This window comes from Protopterus annectens, chromosome 1.part1 (genome assembly GCF_019279795.1).
Source record: "Protopterus annectens isolate FY-2018-M chromosome 1.part1, PAN1.0, whole genome shotgun sequence".
Taxonomy (NCBI): Eukaryota; Metazoa; Chordata; order Ceratodontiformes; family Protopteridae; genus Protopterus; species Protopterus annectens.
In genome coordinates this window covers 180485211-180503819 of record NC_056726.1, presented here as the reverse complement: position 1 = coordinate 180503819, position 18609 = coordinate 180485211, and the positions used below count along the sequence as shown (strand labels likewise).

The 18609-nt window shown below is 44.6% G+C and overlaps 1 protein-coding gene across 1 annotated transcript in view; it reads right to left on the bottom strand.

Annotated features, from left to right (window-relative positions):
* TTC26 (tetratricopeptide repeat domain 26) overlaps positions 1 to 18609 on the bottom strand; it is a 2373990-nt gene that overhangs the window by 1396570 nt on the left and 958811 nt on the right. The window contains exon 9 of the mRNA XM_044073993.1: positions 13832 to 13934. Coding sequence (XP_043929928.1) covers positions 13832 to 13934 — 103 coding nt within the window. The remainder of the gene's footprint in view (positions 1 to 13831; positions 13935 to 18609) is intronic.

Here is an 18609-nt window from a genome sequence, read left to right as displayed (position 1 = left end):
TGTGCCTCCTTTTGCGTATGCTTGCGAGGGACCTCCTCTGGGGGCTGTCAGAGGAGTCCTCAGCAGCAATTTGCCCCATAGGAGCAACTTGGGGCACAGAAACGGGCTATTCCAGGGGCCGGATGGTGGAAGCCTGGCCCAGTGCAGAGGGAGCGGACGGAGCGGAACAAGTGCCGGGGTCCGGAGACCCTCAACAGAGCCCTCTCCACTACATCAAAAGCCGAAGGGGAGCCGACCTCGACCAAAGGATCCGACAATCGTCTCCCCCTCGGATCCGAAGAGTGGACCGGTGCCGGCGCCGGCGCCGGATCCGGGACAGTACGCTCCGACACAGACGGTGCCGAAGGAGCACTGATCCCCGGATCCGAGGCTCAGATCCAGGCTCCGAGGTCGGATCCGACGCACTCGAGGGCAGGGTCGGATCCAGTACCAAGTACTATCGGCGCCGACCCACCCCGGCTCCGGCTGCTCGGCTCCAGCTGCTCCGAACCCGGATAGCGGGTCGGAGAAGGAGCAATAGGCTTAAAAAGGGTGTTGAGCTCCCCCCCAGAGGGGGGGGAGGCAAGAGCACTCCCATCTGCATCTGGGCCTGGATGAACCTTCTCATCATCCGGTCCAGATCAGCATCAGAAAGGCTATATGTAGATCTCGACGAGGCTACCGAGGTAGGCCTGGAGTGCCTCCTCGATAGCCTCGATGGAGATCGGGTCTCCTCCTCCTCAGGACCCGGTGAAAAGCACACAGGGGACCGGAGCCGAGAAGGAGGAGACCGAGCCGACAACGGAGCCGGGGGAGAAGCCCGCTTGGCTGGCGGGGCGGAACAGAGGTCTCGGCCCGCCGCTTGTGGTGCTTCTCCTCCGGTCCTTTTCTAGCATCCCTCTCCTCTCCAGAAACGGGAGGTTGAGTCCCAGGAGCAGGAGGGTGCCACAGGGGAACAACCGTAGCCACAGTTGTTCCCGAAGGAGCGGAGGCCGGAGCCGAGTCTGGCGGTAAAAGACCCGCCAAGACAAGCTTGGACCTCCGCTCCCTCAGTGCCCTGGGGTTGAACCCTGCACAAATGGAGCAACCAGATGTGAGGTGTTCAACCCGAGACACTAACACCGAGTGTGGCCATCAGCCGGTGAGAGCTTATGGCCACACTCGGAGCATTTTGAGAAAATAGATTTGGGCTGATCAGCCATTCAAATCTATAAAGCTACTAAAAGTAACTTAAACAAATATAGACACACAGGCCCAACACACACACTCTACGCAACAGCGAGGGGAGGGAAAAAAAATTACTTAATTTAACTCAAAATAAAACTATCAAAGAGGGAAACCTAAACTTTCACACAGAAATACACAAAAAACTTTAAATTTTCTGTTTTAACAGGTAAGAAATAACCACTTAGCTGAGAGCTATGAATACAAATCCAGTCACCAGCGCGGCAAACGAGATCTGGAGGTCATGAGGGTAGAGCAGGGCATTATGGGTGAGGGGAGGAGCTGAGAGCTTGGATCCATAGCTGGAAAACCATGCCGGTTCGGATCCGATATCGGATCCATAACCCACAGGTTGCAGACAAATGAATATCCTACTTCAGATCAGTCAATTACCTGCGGACTACCTGTTTAGCCCTCCCTCCCTCACCTAACATCTGGAGGAAGTTTATTTAGCCTACAAGTGAAGTGGGAGCCATTTTCAAATGTCTGCTTAAGTAGTAGCAGTTGCACAGTCCCTCAGTGCACTGTGCTCTCCATGTAAGCATTACTGATTTTGTTTACTAATGTTGTGTTATGATATTTTGCTGTATTCACATTGATAATGTTTGTTCCTGTGTAAGAAAAGAAAAAGTTAACCAAAAAGGCTTGGGTTATACAGTACATGGTTAAATCAGTGGACTGGTTTTCGTGCAATAAAGCTGCGTTTGGATTCTTGACTGTTTTGCATCTAGACTTTATATGCTGCTGTTAGAAAAGACTGATTGATACATTACAATGTTAGAATAGTACGCTGGATGCAAGTTAGAATAGTACTCTGGATGGAATTTCATGATGTACTAACATCCCTTGCTTCATGGTAACATGAATAGTTGCACTGTTGTTTCATTGCTGCGTGTCACTATGTATTTCTTAGCTGAAGCAGGGCATACTTTTTATACACGCTCATTCTAATCTGTTTACTGTAACTCCTGAATGCAATTACTTAATGCCTTTACTAGTTTACTTATTTATATATATGAGCCCTTGTACTGCTTGTGTGTTTTATACATATGCACTAGTAACATCACAAATGCTTAGTTACTGACCTGATCAGCACCACAAGTTGTGGGGAAGGAGACTGAGGGTAATCTAGTTGCTTCCTCTTGCCCCACCTTTACCAGGGGAACCAGAAGGAGAATCATCTGGATTCTCTTGGGAAGAAGACACTCCACATCTCTGCACCATAGGCCTTAAGACACTCCACATCTCTGCCCCATAGGCCTTAAGACACTCCACATCTCTGCACCATAGGCCTTAAAAGTTCTATGTCCCTACATCACTGATTTTGTACCAATAAAGGTCCCTGCATTGACGGTGCCAGTGGATGGATTTAACAGATCATACACCTGCCCTGGCAAAGAACCAAGTAGTGGTCACCCCTGAGTCAAAATGTTGGCATAGGTACTGGAACCAAATGTGGATGGCATTGTCCATTCTGGAGGTGAAGTTGTCTCCAATGATTTTGGCAATGAAAGATCAAATGCCAAACTTGGCAGCTCCGATACTGCAACTGATACTGTGTCAAAGTCAGCACCAAAAGGTTGACAACAAATCCTTCGGGCCTGTAGGGCTCTGACACCAACACCAAATGCTCCCTGATGCTCAGGCCTCTGCATGGATGAAGGAACTTCCTCAACTGCAGAAGAAACAGCTACAGGTACTGGTTTCCATCACTACCAGTGCCAAAATGGGGTTCAGAGAAGAAACAGTACAAAAGGATGGAAGAGAGTCTTCCTAAGTCACCATATTCATTAAGAGGGCTGAGAAGACATCATATCAAAGCTGAACTTCATGAAGGCTGACGTCATCTGATCTCAATCAACAGGGGAAGAGCTTTGAAGGGACCTCTAGGACCTAAGTGAAGATGCAGAAGAGTTGATAAGAGAGGAACTTGGACAGTTCCTTTTCACAACAAAAACTCCCAGCTTTATGTCTCAGTGAAAAATCCCTGGTTCCTGATTACTTTTTTTGTTGAGGGCTGGGGGAGTCGGGGGTGAAGAAGATCTTAATGTAGTAGCCTCAGAAGTAGGTTCTGGTCTCAGAGAAGAAGTTGTTATAGGCAAACTTACGGGGAAAGCTTCTCTAGGACAGCAACAAAAGCCACATCACAATCTTCTAGCCTGTGTTCTTTTTTTCCAATCTCAGGTCTAGGTACTTTAGCAGAAGATTTATTAGAGTCCTTCAAGGTGGACTTCTCTAGTGACAGAGACTCACAAGACAACACTTCCTTCTAAGCTAATTTAATTTTTCTATGGGACAAGGTTCATGAGATTATATTAACAAACTTCACAGTCACTTTGTAAATGGCCCACTCCCAAACACTGTATACATCTAAAGCCTGTCCAGTGTGTGAATTTTATGTCCACAGTTTTTGCACTTCTGAAATCTAGCTTGGGGTCTTTGTCTAGGCCTGAGAAAACAAAAGCAAATGCTACTACAAAATAACAGAGAAAACATCCATGTTAGTGGCCCCAGTCAAGGATGGAGGTAATGGTGAAGCCAATACTGCACTGCCCACATCCAAATGAGAGGCCATAGCTAGGCAGCTATAGTAGTATAACTGGGGACGAACTTTCTGTAGTACCCTGCTATCCCTAAGAATGCCCTCACCTGCTTTTTGGTAACAGGTGCAGGCCATGCCTGAATGACTTCCACTTTGGCAGGTTCTGGCCTGATCTTACCACTCTCCACTCTATGTCCCAGTTAGGAGACCTCTGCCACACCCATCTGACATTTGTTCGGCTTAATGGTCAACCCTACCCTCTGTATTCTGCCCAGCACCTCCCTGACATGTTGCCGGTGTTCTTGCAAGGAATGGCTGTAGATGACAATATCATCTAGGTAAGCAAGGACAAACCCTCCTGCTCCTGCTAAGATATGACCTACCAGCCTCTGGAAAGTTGCTGGGGCATTTTTCATCCCAAAGGGCATCTTTGTGAACTCATACAAGCCAAAAGGAGTCACAAAGGCTGACTTCTCTCTAGCACTGGGAGTCAAGGGCATCTGCCAGTTACCCTTGGTAAGATCAATGGTGGTAAGATACTTAGCCCCACCCAGCTGCTCTAGGGTCTCATCTGTCCCAGGCATGGGGTAAGCATCTGTTTTTGTGTGACTATTTAATTTCTTGTAGTCCACACAGAACCTGGTGCTGCCATCCTTCTTTGGCACCAGCACCACTGGGGAAGCCCAGGGAGTGTTGGATTCTTGAACTGTCCCTATTTACATTTCCTGTACCTCTCTCAGGCATCCTATAAGGGGCCTGCCTAATAGGCCTTTGGGGTCTTGTATCCATCTGGTGCTACACCAGGTGGGTGCACCCTGGTTTCCCAGTGAACACATCCCCAAACTCTTGTAACACTGCTCAGATTTTTTTGTACTTGGGTAGGAGATAGCTGCTGGGACACTGCTTCCCCTTCCACTGAGGTGTCAGTCCGAGCCTCATTGAGGAGATCAGTCACCAGATCTACCTCAGACTCCTCCTGCAATCCGCTGCAAATGCTCAGCACAAGGGCCTCCCTATCATGGCAAGGTTTCATCATGTTAACAATTTGTGCCCCTGCCTCCTGCCTAGCAGTTTCACCATGTAGTTAACATCACTTACCTTTCTTACCACCTTGTAGGGTTCCTTCCAAGCTGCTTGCAGCTTGTTGTGTCTGACAGGAATGAGAGCCATTACCTGCTTCCCTACAGCATACTCACTAGCTCATGCATTCCTGTCATACCATACCTTTTTCTGTTGTTGGGCTTCTGCCAGGTTCTCCTGGGCCAAGTCCAAGAGTTCCCTGAGCCTTGTCTTGAGGTTTAGGACATATGCCACAACGGACTCCTTGTGAGATTCACACTCACCTTCCCACTCCTCACAAATTAAATCTAGAGGTCCCTTCACCCTATGCCTATACAACTCAAAGGGTGAAAAATCTGTGGATTCCTGGGGAACCTCTCTGTAAGCAAACAAAAGATGGAGAAAATATTTGTCCCACTCCCTCTTAAACTGGTCTGCAAATGCCCGTAGCAAGGACATGAGTGCAGATTTTAATCTCTCAACACGACCATTAGTCTGGGGATGGTAGGGGGTGGTCTTCAGGTGCTTCACCCCATAGTACTTCCACAGAAAAGCCAGCAGGTCTGACATGAAATCGGCATCTCTGTCAGTATTTCTTTTAACAAAGCATTTGCCACGTTTCCTGCCTCAATAAAGGACAAAGCTACTGCCTCAGGGTATCTTGTAGCATAACCTACTACCACTACGATAGACTTTTTTCCTGTGGAACTTGGGGTACTCAGAGGCCCCACAATATCCATAGCTACCCTCTGAAATTGCTCCTCAATTACAGGCAAAGGCATCAAAGGAGCTCTCACCTTGTCTCCTGCCTTGCCTACCTTTTGGCACTGCTCACAGGTCCTGCAGTACCCTGTTACATTTCTGGAAATTCCAGGCCAACAGAAGTTCTGCATAATATGTCTCTTTGTATGTTTTATGCCCATATGACCTGCAAAGGGAACATCATGTGCTATGGCTAAAAGTGCCAGACGGTAGGTTCTAGGCACTACCAACTGCTGTACCCTCTCACCTTCTAGCCCTCCCTCAGGGGTTCACTCTCTATAGAGTAAACCTTTGTCCCAGTATACAGATTCCCCCTTTCCTTGAGAATCAGTTGCCTCACTACCTACCTGCCTCAGGTCTTGCAGTGTGGGTCTGAGAGCTGAGCCGGTCTCAAATCTCTCTTTGTAACCATTTCCAGCTCCCCTTCCACAGGAAGGCTGGCATCCTCTGACAGCAGTGCCTCACTGTCAGCCTGGGTACTACTACTGACCTCTACCTTTGCAGTCACTCTGTCCAAGGGAACATCAGTACCCACAAGCAGCTGTGGCTCACCTTCAGTCTTACTGCTACAGTGTAGCTTCCTCCCTGAAGTAACCACCTCACCAGTCCTGGCTGCAAGTATGTTGTCTGTCTGGGTCTCCCCCAGGCTACCAGACCTACATGCTTGTCCCAAAGCCTGACTGTGTGTAACTGCATTCCTTCCTTATCAGGACATCTGCAGGATGGTAGTTCAGTACGCCTGTTGTCTCAAGACAACCTACTATTGGCATTTAACCCTAGGTCCTGGAAGTGTACCTTGACTAGTGGCTTTCCCTGCTACTGGCAGATTCTGTTGGGGCAGTCTGGGCTGCCCATCATGAGTTCCTTTAACCCATGAGCAGTACTGGGGGTCCCTTTCCTGTGCAGGGATGCCCTGCTTGCTAGGAACAGGTCTCCCTTCTTCCCAAACTCCTCTGAAATAGCACATTGTCTATCAGCTAACCAGATCCTCATGTCCTCAGGCAAAGTGCTACAGGCTTGCTCCCTCACCAAAAGGTCACATAGCCCTTCAAAAGTGGTGACCTGACATCCACTCACCCACCTATGAAAATAAGTGCTAAGTTCAGCAACATATTTACACACACTTTCATCTGCCTTGTGTCTATGCTCACGAAACTTTTTCCTATAAGTTTCAGGTCTTAGCTTAAAACATTCTAACAAGCAATTCTTAACAACAGTATAATCAAAATAGTCAACATCAGACATTTTGGACAAAATAGTTACAGCTTTACCATTTAGTAAGGGGGTCAGGAACCATACCCAGAGCCTTTGGTCAACATCACACTGTTTACATACCCTCTCAAACATATGAATAAAATTATCCCCCTCTGTAAACTGTCGAAGAAATTTACTGACCTGTTGTACTTCTGGGGTCCAGTTACTCACTTCACCATTACCTCCATGACTCTGGCGAAGAGTAAGCATCTCCTTTTCATGCTGCCTCTGTTGCTCCTTTTCCACAGATTCCATTTCCAAACGCCTGGCCACCAACTCAAGTCTCTTTGGCTCAAGATGGATTTTTAAGTCCTCTGCACAAAGGTTGAGCTGTCCATTCCCCGAGTGTTGTACTTCTCCATGGCCAGTCTGATCATCCTCCTGGTTGCTGTTTTTTGATGCAGCTGTGACCAAAGCTGCAATCATGTCTGCCTTAGTCAGGTTTCCCTGCACCAGTCCTTTAGCCTGGCACATCTCAGCCAACTGGCTCCTTGTCAGCTTTCCATACTTCTCTGCTGACATGCTTGCCTGCTCTCCCCGACTAACTAAGCTTACAAAAGAAATAAAACAATTCTGATCTGAACTCTGAATATTCATTGCGTGGCTGATTTGGAGTACAAAAGCACCTTCAGTGATCACTGTACACAAGCTACAAGAATTCACTATCCACACCACTACAAGCCAGTTAGTATGTGCCAATCAATTAATATGTGGTGTCGATATCCCACCACTGCCACCAATTAATATGTGATGCCCGTGCACTGGCCCAGCAATCAAGGAGCCTCAATCCTCACCACTAAAACCAATGAGGAGCATCCACATTGGGAAAGATAACAAATACACATACAGTAAAGTACAATTTCCCTTAAGACTACACAGAGATCACAGTCAGTCTGGGGCTGGTTTCTCCCTTTCTCTCCAGATCCCCAATAAGACTCCCCAATGGCCCAGCTATAGGGTCCAGATCTCAGCCTAGTGATCAAGCTAAAACCTCCAGCACTCTCTCTCTGTCCAACCAATGCTTTGAGTTCCCTGCCCAAGTAGCTGACACACACACACACTTTAATATATTAGTTATATACAAGCACACAGGCACTCCTGGGGAAGGCTGGCACAGCCTCTCCAGCTATGCCCCTTCTTGTCAGGCTATAAGGTAGTAATCACCACCTCCAACCACTAATATCAGCTACTAATAAGGATCTTATCAAAGGGTGTCCAATTATTACTGTCCAATATTATTATCCAAATGGTAAATGTGACAAACAGCAAGGCTTATTTGGGGTGGCTTGGACAGTATCACTACATACATGCAATGCACTCTAGAGCTTAAATTATCTAAAATATTTAATTTAAAAATATTTAATAATACATAATAAAGAACAGAGGACAATACTTCTTACTACACTGTGCTAGTCAAGAGTTCAGAGATCACAGGAAAATGCTTAAAATAATACAGTAGAATAGTTCTGACATCAATACAGAAAGCAACTAGTCTAATCTTCCTATTTCCTAGTTATTTTTAAGAGAGACACTAAAGTCTAAGATCCTACTTACATCAGACACAGGCAGAGTGCTGGTGAGTTGGATGTTCTAAAGACAAATGCAAAATGCAGAGTCTCTCTCTCTGTCCTTAAATTGATAACACAGTACTCCTGACTCATTTCAGATTACATCATTTTTCCTCTGGTTCCCAGGCTAACAAAAACTCATAGTTTAGCAGCCCTTCTTCTGATATTGCACCTGGTCAGGAAGCTACAGCAATAAAAGACATTATGCATGCAAATTCTAGCAATTAACTCTGGTGTCAAAACAATAGCAAGAATTCCTTCATCCAGACATCTCTGCTCTGAGTTTTGAGATCAAACAATTTTACAATGCTTGACATATCAGCTTTCCTCCAGCAGAGTGCAATGTGGTTACATTTTTAAAGTTCAACATTTAACACCATGTTCTTCCATTTAAGAGAACAAACCTGTGGCTTATACAAATATTTACAAATGACAAAATTATCTATAAAATTTTATCTGGCAAGGCTGGCAGCCATCACATATCTTCACAGACACCTATACTAATCCCAGTACCATGTAATCACCAACCATGTGGTCAGCAATGGGCACCACTGGGCCTGCCCCTCTCTCTCTCTTTCTCTCACTCTCTCCAATGCCATGAGTGTGCACCTTGGAAGTTGTGCATCTGTGAGTGTACGCTTTGGAGGTTGTGCAACCAGGGGATGCTGGTGGTGTTTCTGCTGCCTATGTATAATGTGCTGGATACACATGATAGGATATCCTTCATTAAACAAGGATGATGGAAGAGGATGGTCATCCTGGGCCCCTGCAGACTTCAACTGAGGGGGAGGGAAATATTTCCTCCATTGTTAGTGTAGCAAACAGTGTCACTGTGTCTTCTGAGTCAGTCATGTGCACAGTGCCATCAGCAGTAGCCCCTACAAGCTTGTTGACCTTAAGCATGTGCAGTGCTGTACTGCTGGATCCTCTCCCAGTGGATCCTATGAAAGCATACAGACAACTTAACCATGCATAAACTGGTATGTCTGTGTGACCACCAACACTGTGCATCAGGTAGACAGCTACATATCAGGAATATAGGCAGGCTATGAGCATATGCATATCTGTTAGTGCAGGATGCATGGCTGGGTAACAGAAATGCAGTATGCTATATGAGAGTATACTGTGCAAAGTGTTCACCAGTGTTGGCTTCAATGACATGCCACACAACTCATCTGCAGTATCTCCACAGAAATGCAGGCAGCCTTCACATGTGCTATAGATGTTCAGAACTGACAGTAAAGCACATGGTGAAATCTGTGTACACCACATGGAAGAGCTACTGATATGCTACATGACTGATATTTGTCATGACTCAACTGGGCATCCCCAACAGAAACTTGGGCAGTCTTGACCAGTCTGGCTCCCACATCCAATTCATCACCTGTAATTGGAGTCTTGTCAGTTTCACCACCAAATGTTATTAGAAACTAATCCATCTCTGTTAGCTGATGATGCCCTGTCAAAGCATTTCCTAGTAGCAGATGTAGTAGCAGTTACATCTTGTGCTCTGTTCTTTGCAATGCAAGATCATGTCAGACATCCTCCAATGTACCTAGAGCACTGTATGTTTGTGTCTGCTAACAGCATTTATTTACTGCACCATTTTCTGCCACTTCTAGTCCCTGAAGGCCTCATCTGTCTTATCCTTCTTCAGGATACGCCTACTGCAGGGATAGCAGCAAATTGTATGTCTCCTGAGGTATAAATTTCTCAGTGTGCTGCCATTCTTTCAGTGCCATGACAACTCCAGTATACCTCTGAGAACACACAGGTGTCGGAGAGTGTGTGTACATAGGAATATCCATGTCAGACAACCTCCACAACCCCTGTGGTAGGTACTACCTTATGCAATGCAATGGAATGAAATAATTGCTGCAACAGTGTGCTAGAGTATGTTATATATGGGCATATGGTCTACATATGCTGCCCCTCATTACAGTATCTAGTGCAAAGTTCTTGCCTGTAGAACTGTCGGCCGAGCATCCATTCCATGCTGGTATGCACCATAACTTCCTAGGTTTCTACCTCAGTCCTCAGCACTTACAGAAAGGTCAGCTGTCATGCCTTTTTTCCATGGCTGGGGCAGTTGTTCCTCCCAAAGACTACATCCTGCTATGGTTGGACAATGGGCCATGGATAGCTGTTTCCCATGCCAAGGGAACTGTGACTCTTCTGCCTGCTCCCTGTGGCTTTGCAGTTTGGAGGTGACCCCAGCATTGCAAAATTTCCTACCTGTTTTCTATGCCCTGTGTTTACCACTACCACTTTGCAGTACAGCAATGGCCAAGGCCATCCCTCTATCCAGCTGCCTGTTGTGACTGTGCACAAGTATGTAAATCAAGTAGGGTGTGAGTGTATGTGTGTGTGTGTGTGTGTGTGTGTGTGTGTGTGTGTGTGTGTGTGTGCGTGCTTGCGCACGTGTCTTTGTGGCACAGCTGTCACCCTGGTCCACAGTACTGTGCACATGCAGTGCACTGCCATTCATGAACATGGGTATCACTCTACTGTGCTGCCTGTAAAAAACAGTCATATTGTGTCAGCAGCATGAAGCATCATGTCCCAGCTATCATTTTAACTCCTGAATCTGACCTGGTGAGTTGACAGCACCTCAACAAGATCAGACGATGGTAGAGCTCCTGCCTGGTGCAACATGGAGACTACAATATTTCTGCACCTGTTTACAGGCACCACAGGGAGTGGTTGCTAGAGGACAGCTATATGGGTCTGCTGTATAAGGCTGAATCCTAGGGCTCATTTGCCAGGGTGGTAAAGCCACAAGCATCACCTAGTTTGCTGATCTGAGGAGGCATCAGCCAGACCTTCTCTGCCAGTGGGAATAAAAGGCTAGGGAGAGACAGCAAGACTATTAAAACAAGGTTTAATTTCTGATTACTAACACTGCAGTATGTCTTAATCTTGGGATCACAAGATCACAGGAAGTTACTAGGTTAATAGCCCTAGGGCCTGAACAAACCTAGCCAAGTTCTACCCTTATTTCATAGGTTCATAGGTTCATACTAGGCTATCTGCCCTAGGGCATTTATAAGCCTAGCCAGAGTATGTTTGGCTTTCGCCACCCATTTTAAATTAATTTTGCTATGCCTTTTTTTGAGGTTAGTATACTGTGCCTCTGTCTAACAGTGACACAGAAGTGATAGCCGGGGTAAACCTACGATCTCCCATCCACTCATCAAGATTCCTCTTGAAGAGAGTCAATGTGGGACTCTGCCTAATCTGGACTGGGATTTTATTCCAGAGTGAAGGGAGCCTCTGGGTTATGAATCTGTCCCTCCAGCATGTCCTATTTATTTCAGTGCTGAGGTTCAAGTCTCTCGTAGCGTGGCTCGATGGGATTTAGATTTTCTGAGGTGCAGCATGTCCATTAATTCTGGGTTGGACATGGCTTTATACGTCAGGCACAGATCGCCTCTGAGCAGGCGGTATGCCACTGAGTAGAGCTGGAGTTTTTTAACCAGGCAGCATATGGCATCTGTTTGAGCCCTTTGATCCTCTTGGTGAGGTACTTTTGGGGTCTTTCCAGTTGCTGCAGGTGTCTGGTAAGGTACATCCCAAAAGGGGCATTGTACTCAATTATGGGCCTGATGAGGGATGAGTAAAGAGGCATGATGACCTCCCCTGATCTAGATGTGAATCCCTTCATGATTAGGTGGGCTATATAAAATGTTTTTCTAACCACTTTGGCCACGTGGTTGTCAAATGAGAGATTGCTATCAACTTGGGTCCCCACGTCCCTAATGACTTCTTCTGTACTTAATGGATTACCACCTATGTGGTAATTTGTGGGCACTTTGTTTTTGCCAAAGGGGATGACTATACACTTTTTGTCATTTAGCTTGAGGTCATGGCTCTGGCACCAGTTGTCTGTTTCTATGAGGCCCTTTTGGAGGATGCTTGTGTCGGCTGGAGAGTTGATTATGGTGCCCAGTTTGCAGTCATCTGCGAACTTGGTCAGCCACAGTCCTTCCGTGTTGGCCTGTACCACCGAGAAATATATACCGAACAAGAGAGGTCCCAGGACTGAGCCTTGTGGGACGCCACTTGTAACTGGTTTGGAGTCTGACATGGCTCCAGCAATTCTAACCATGTGGGTTCTGTCCTTGAGCCAGTTTGCAACCCATCTAGTGACATAGGGGTTTATATTTAAGCTGGTGAGCTTATCTATAATGCCCGAGTGGGGTATTGTATCGAAGGTTTTGCGAGGTCCAGGTAGGCTGTGTGTACCACCTTCCCCTCGTCAATGGCCTTGGTGACTGTTTCAAAGAAATCGACCAGGTTTAAGAGGTAGGATCTGCCCTTAACAAAGCCAAACTGGGTAGGATCCAGTGTCTGTAGGTCCCCAATATCTTTATTTATGAGGTCCATGATGATCCTTTCCATAGCTTTGCAGACCAAGCTAGTCAGGCTTATGGGGCGATAGTTTCCAGGATCCGTTGAGGCACCACCTTTGTGGAGAGGGACCACTGTTGCTGTCGCCACTCTTTGGGTACATATCCTGTAGTAAGGCTAAGATTGAACAGTAGTTTTATGTTTGGGTTTAGCTCTTCTTGGAGTTCATGTAGGACGCAGCCTGGGACACCATCTGGTCCCATTGATGCTGTGTTTTTGCTTTGGAGAGGGTGGCTCTTACCTGAGCATCTGAGATGTCAGGGGGCAGCACTCTGTTGGGATAGATATTTGCCCTTTTGGTGGGGAGAAGTTTGCACTGAACCTATCAGCTAGGATGTTGGCAATGTCTGTGGGCTCGGTGTATTTTTTGTCATTTTGGACTAATTCTGAGCATATCTGGGAATTCCCACCCAGGTTCCTAACATAACTAAAGAAAGCCTTGTGATTATCCTTAGTGTCCTGTGCAATTTTTCTCTCGAAGCTGGCCTTAGACGATTTTATGAGTGCCCGTAGTTTTTTGCTAATACTGATCAGAGATGCCTTCCCTTTTTGGGATTTTGCTCTATCATGTAGTAGCTTCCTCCTTCTATTGTATAGTTTGTTTATGGCTGGGGTCCACCAGACAGGACGTCTGCCTTTGGAGGACTGGGTCTTGGTTTTATTCGGGATTGCATGATCCATGTATTCCTGAAGGTGTTCATAGAATGCGTTTATAAAGGATTCTGCGGTCTGGGCCGTATTTTCCGCAGGATATATATATGTGTGTGTGTGCGTGTGTGTGTGTCTGTGTGCGTGTGACATCTGTGTGGCTGACACAGCTATTTACACTGCTACTTCTTTTACTTCTTTTAAACTCCACAACAATGTCTCTGCAGATGTGTCAACAACCAGTAGTTTATTTAAAGCGCAAATTCTGATATTCTATGCCATATGAATTTTTATATGCACTTATTTTGACTGGACACAGTTCTGCAATCCTGCTCCTATACCTGGTAAAGATTCATTGCAGCAATACAAATGCAACAATTCCTACCTTGCCTCAGGTAATAGATAACTAAATTCAATCTTGCTTCAGGTATGACATCTACCAAGGGAGGTAGAACTTGTAAAGCCCCTTCTCCTCCTCGAAATACAACCTAAGAAGAGAAAAAAAATGCTATAAGCAGTATAGCACTTAATCTTGAGTTGTCTAAAACAGAAACAGTGTAGAAACTACTGACAACCAAAGCATGCTAAACAAGTTCATTCAGAAGGATCTCATGTCAGATGATGAATTACTGAGAGGTAACATACAGTAACACAGAAGATAAACTACTTAATGACAGAGCTTTTCAAATACATTCACTAACTAACATTCCAGGACACATGCCATCTAAATGCATCACATTTTTTGTAGTAAAATTTACTATTTCAAACTGCTTATTGAACCTAAACCTAGGATCATTTCTACTAAAAATACAAAATAGAACATTAACACAAACAATGAAAATAGTTAAAGTAACAAATTTGTTAGAACTCATATACATAACAAATAAGGTAATATATTACTGTAATATTTGATAAAAGGGACACAAGAAGAATTTAAGAATAAAATAAAAATAAAGCAAGACTGATGAAATCTGTCATTATCACAATTAGCAAACATTAGTATGTACTATGGCATTAGAATTCTCAAATGGGTCAACATCAATGAGTGGCGTAGTGAAGTCTATATGTAAGGCATTAAATAAAATAAGAAATTTAATCCTGTGACCTCTATATGAAACAAAAGAGTAATCAGCAGTGAACTGGAGGATGAGCAAAGAAATGTAATTTCTGACAGTTTATGTATGCAGGACCCACCCATATAATATGGCTTAATAACTAAGGACTAACAAAATCAGAGCTATATGCCACCAGTAATGATTTAAAATTACATCAGAAAGAAGTTATACTCGCCATAACATTCCATCTGTGTTGTCCATTTTCATTCTTCCTCAACTGTTGGGGTTTGGATTTGATCCTAGGATCAGACTTGGCTATAACTAAAGCTCATGGTAACCAAACAGCTCTCGAGTTTCTCCCTTACCCATAATGCAGAAACCCCAAACATACCTCAGATCTTGCTTGCTGATTTCACCACAAAAATATCTGTTAACATGCATTTATAGAGATACTTAAAAATGTATGTGTTCTATACAGAAAAAAATATATATATCAGGAGCTCAATCAGAAGGACAGTGGTGTCCTTATAATATCTCATTCTTCCAGAAGGTTGTAGAAACAAAGGATGGGGGTTGGTGGGCAGGAAGTTGAGGAAGAATGAAAATGGACAACACACATGGAAAGTTATGGTAAGTGCATAACTTATTTATCTAATAAGGTCAATTTTCATTCTATCTTCAACTGTTGGGACTGAGTCCCCAGCTACCTAAAATCCTGGTTGGACTCTAAGGAAGGATATTCCTGAGCACAGTAGAACCAAAAGATGCTCTACCCTTTGAGGCCAGCTCTATTTTGTAATGAGTAATAACGGTATGAGGAGTTGCCCAAGTTGCTGCTGCACAAATATCTTCCATGGAAAACCTGGATAGAAAAACTGAAGAAGTTGCCATGGACCTAAATGAATGGACTCATACTGGTTTAGTTAAGATAAGACCCAATTTGTCAAAGATAAATGAAATACAGTCAGTCGGCCAGCCAGCTGGCTAAAGTTACTTTTGCTGTTGGTTTACCCTATTTCAAATCAGTAAAGAAAACCAACAATTGTCTGTCTTACTGATACCTTTTGTCCTATGTAGATAAAAACATAACTGTCTGTGAACTTCCAATAAATGCAACACATATTCACCTTTTGTTTGCAAATTTAGGAAAGAATATTGTCAAATTAATGAACTGATTGATATTGGATTCTGACACCACCTTGGAAGAAAGAATGCATTGGTTCACAAAGTAACTTTATCTTTATGAAAAATCAAGTAGGGAGATTTTGAAGACAAAGCTTGAATTTCTGAAACTCTTCTAGCTGAAGTAATGGCTACTAAAAAGACCATTTTCCAAGTAAGAAACTTATGGTCATATTTTACTGCTGGTTCAAAGGGGGAATGTATTAACGCGTGCAGTACCAAGTTCAGATCCCATGTTGAGTAGGGTCTTTAAACAGTGATCTCAAAAGAAGACTGCCTCTTAAAAAGGCTTTGTACAGTTTAGCAGAAGCTACTGAATAACTTTCAAATCCAATATGAAAATTATATATTGTTGCTAACTGAACCTTAATGGTAGAGGAGCTCTCCCATTCTTTGAAAAGTAACATTAAAAATTCAAGTATGTTATGAATTGGAGCTGAGAAAGGATTGACATGATTTTGTTCTGCCCAGTAAGCAAATCTTTTCAATTTACATGAATAGAGTTTTTGTGTCGAGGGTTTATGGGAAGATAAATGGATATGGCAGACAGGTGAAGAGAGCATAGGTTGTCTGGTTATTACTGGAATTGGAGAAACCAGGCTGTAAGCTTGAGGTTTGAGATGTCTGGCTGAATCATGTCTGTCTGGTGAGGCAGAAGGTCTGGAATCAGATCCAGAATCCAAGGTTTGTAAAGTAGATGAGGCCATGGGAAGGGGAACCAAGCCTGTCAAGGCCATTTAGGTGCAATAAAGATGACTTTGCTCTTCAACCTGCCAACTTTCTGTAGAAATTTCAAATTAATTTAATTGATGGATAGGCATGAAGCAGAGGCCAATCTTGAAGTAGAGCATCCCTCAGTGATTTCCTCTGTACGCGGATTAGGCAAAGTAGCTGCTACACTTGTTGTTTAGGGGAGAAGCAAAAAGATCACAGCAAGGCTGGTCCCATACTGTTGGGGGACCACTGGTGAGGTATAAAAATAGACCTGCTCAATTTGTCTGCTATCACACTGGACTTTTCCCAGAATGTGCATTGCTATGAGAAAGACGTTGGATGAGATTGCCCAGTGCTACATTCTGAATGCTTCTCGACATAAGGGGAATGATCTGGTCCCTCCTTGTTTGTTGATGTACCAAACTACTGACATATTGCCTTTCTGAACTGCAATTGTCCCTGAAGGGAGAGCATCCTGGAAGGCCTGCAATACTAAAAGCACTGCTCTCATCTCTAGGACACTGATATGCAAGTTGGCCTGTCCGGGGGCAAAGTGCCTTGGACTGTTTTCTCCAGAAAGTGCCCCACACCCCTACTGGGAAGCGTCCGTGGTCACTATGACCTTGGGCTGAAGGAGAAGGTCTTGTAGAACCTGATCTAATAGAATCCACCACCTGGGGATCCCTCCTGCATGCCTGAGTGATCCTTATCTGTGCTGACATGTGCTGATAAAGAATAGACCACTGTGTTGATAACACCCATTGAAGAATTCTCATATGAAATCTGGCTAGCGGTACGAAGATTATTGCCACTGACACTGACCTTAGAGCTTGAAGGACCAAGCAGGCTGAAATTTTGGTACTGCAAATTATTTTCCTGACTTGCAGTCTGATAGTCTGTACTATTGAGAGAGAAACAGAAGCTATCACTAATTTTGTGTTGAAAAATGCTCCTATGATTTCCAAGTTTTGAGTTGGTTGTAGGCGAGACTCATCGTAATTTATGGTTATCCCCAGATGAGAGCAAATCTGCAGTACCTTATTTCTTGCCCTTATTAATAGACACCTGATTGGGGTTTTAATGAGCAAGTCGTCTAGATATGGAAACACCTGGCATCCTTGCAGTCTGAAGTATGCTGCCACTACTGCCATATAGCTGATAAACACCCTATGGGCTGTAGTAAGGCCAAGGAGCAGAGCTCTAAACTGGCAATGACTGGCTCCCAGCCAAAAGTGTTAATACCTTCTGGACTGTCTGTTCATCTTTATGTGATAGTAAGTATCCTGAAGTTGTACTGTGCACATCCAATCATCCTTGCCCAGAAAAAGGAGAATGGACTAAACAGTGGCCATCCAAAACTTTATGTGTCAATCTAACTTGTTCAAGTTGCTGAGATCCAAAACTGGTCTCCAGTCCCCAGTTTTCTTTGGCACTAAAATGAAACTTGAGTAAGTTCTGGAATCTATCTGGTCTGGTAGGACCTCTTGGATGACTCTTTTTGTAGCAGCTTTTGTATTTGTGCTGCTGCTTCCTTCCTCTGACTGAGTGAAACTTCGGGAATTTTTCGTAGAGTTGGGGGTAGAAGTAAAAAGGGTATTACATAATCTCTGGAAATAATGCTCTGCACACAAGTATCTATTGTTATGTCTAGCCAGGCTATCTAGTGCAGGGATGGTCAACAACCCGATTGCCTCCAGAGGTGAACAATCGGGCCTTATTTCAGGTGCACTGATAGGGTCTATCAGAGAAAGAATCTCGGAACCCCTGACCATCTCATCGATTCCTAGATACGGACCTTTGAGGGGTCGAAAAATGTACACCAACTGCAGAGAGGGTCTTTCCATCCTTCTCTCACCTGGATAATGTGTCCTTCACTTTGGGACGAAACAAGGAAGTGCTGTGAAAAGAAGAACTGATGAACGAAGACTTGAAGGGTTCTGCAAAATCACAAAAGTGCATCCAGGCATGACTTTTAATAGACATGCCTGAACCCACTGCTCTTGAGGTACCTTTGGCTAAATGCAAAATGAGCCTCATGGATGAATTTGAGATAAACTGGAGGGCAGCCATCTGAGAAGCCACAGATGACTGGGCCTCAGTATAAGTGGTTCCTGAAACAGAAGTTGAAAGTTTTTGATCAAATCCCTTTGCAACCTAGTAAAATATGCCAAATAGTTCAGCGACCGAAGGGCAAATGTCACTGAAGCGTAAA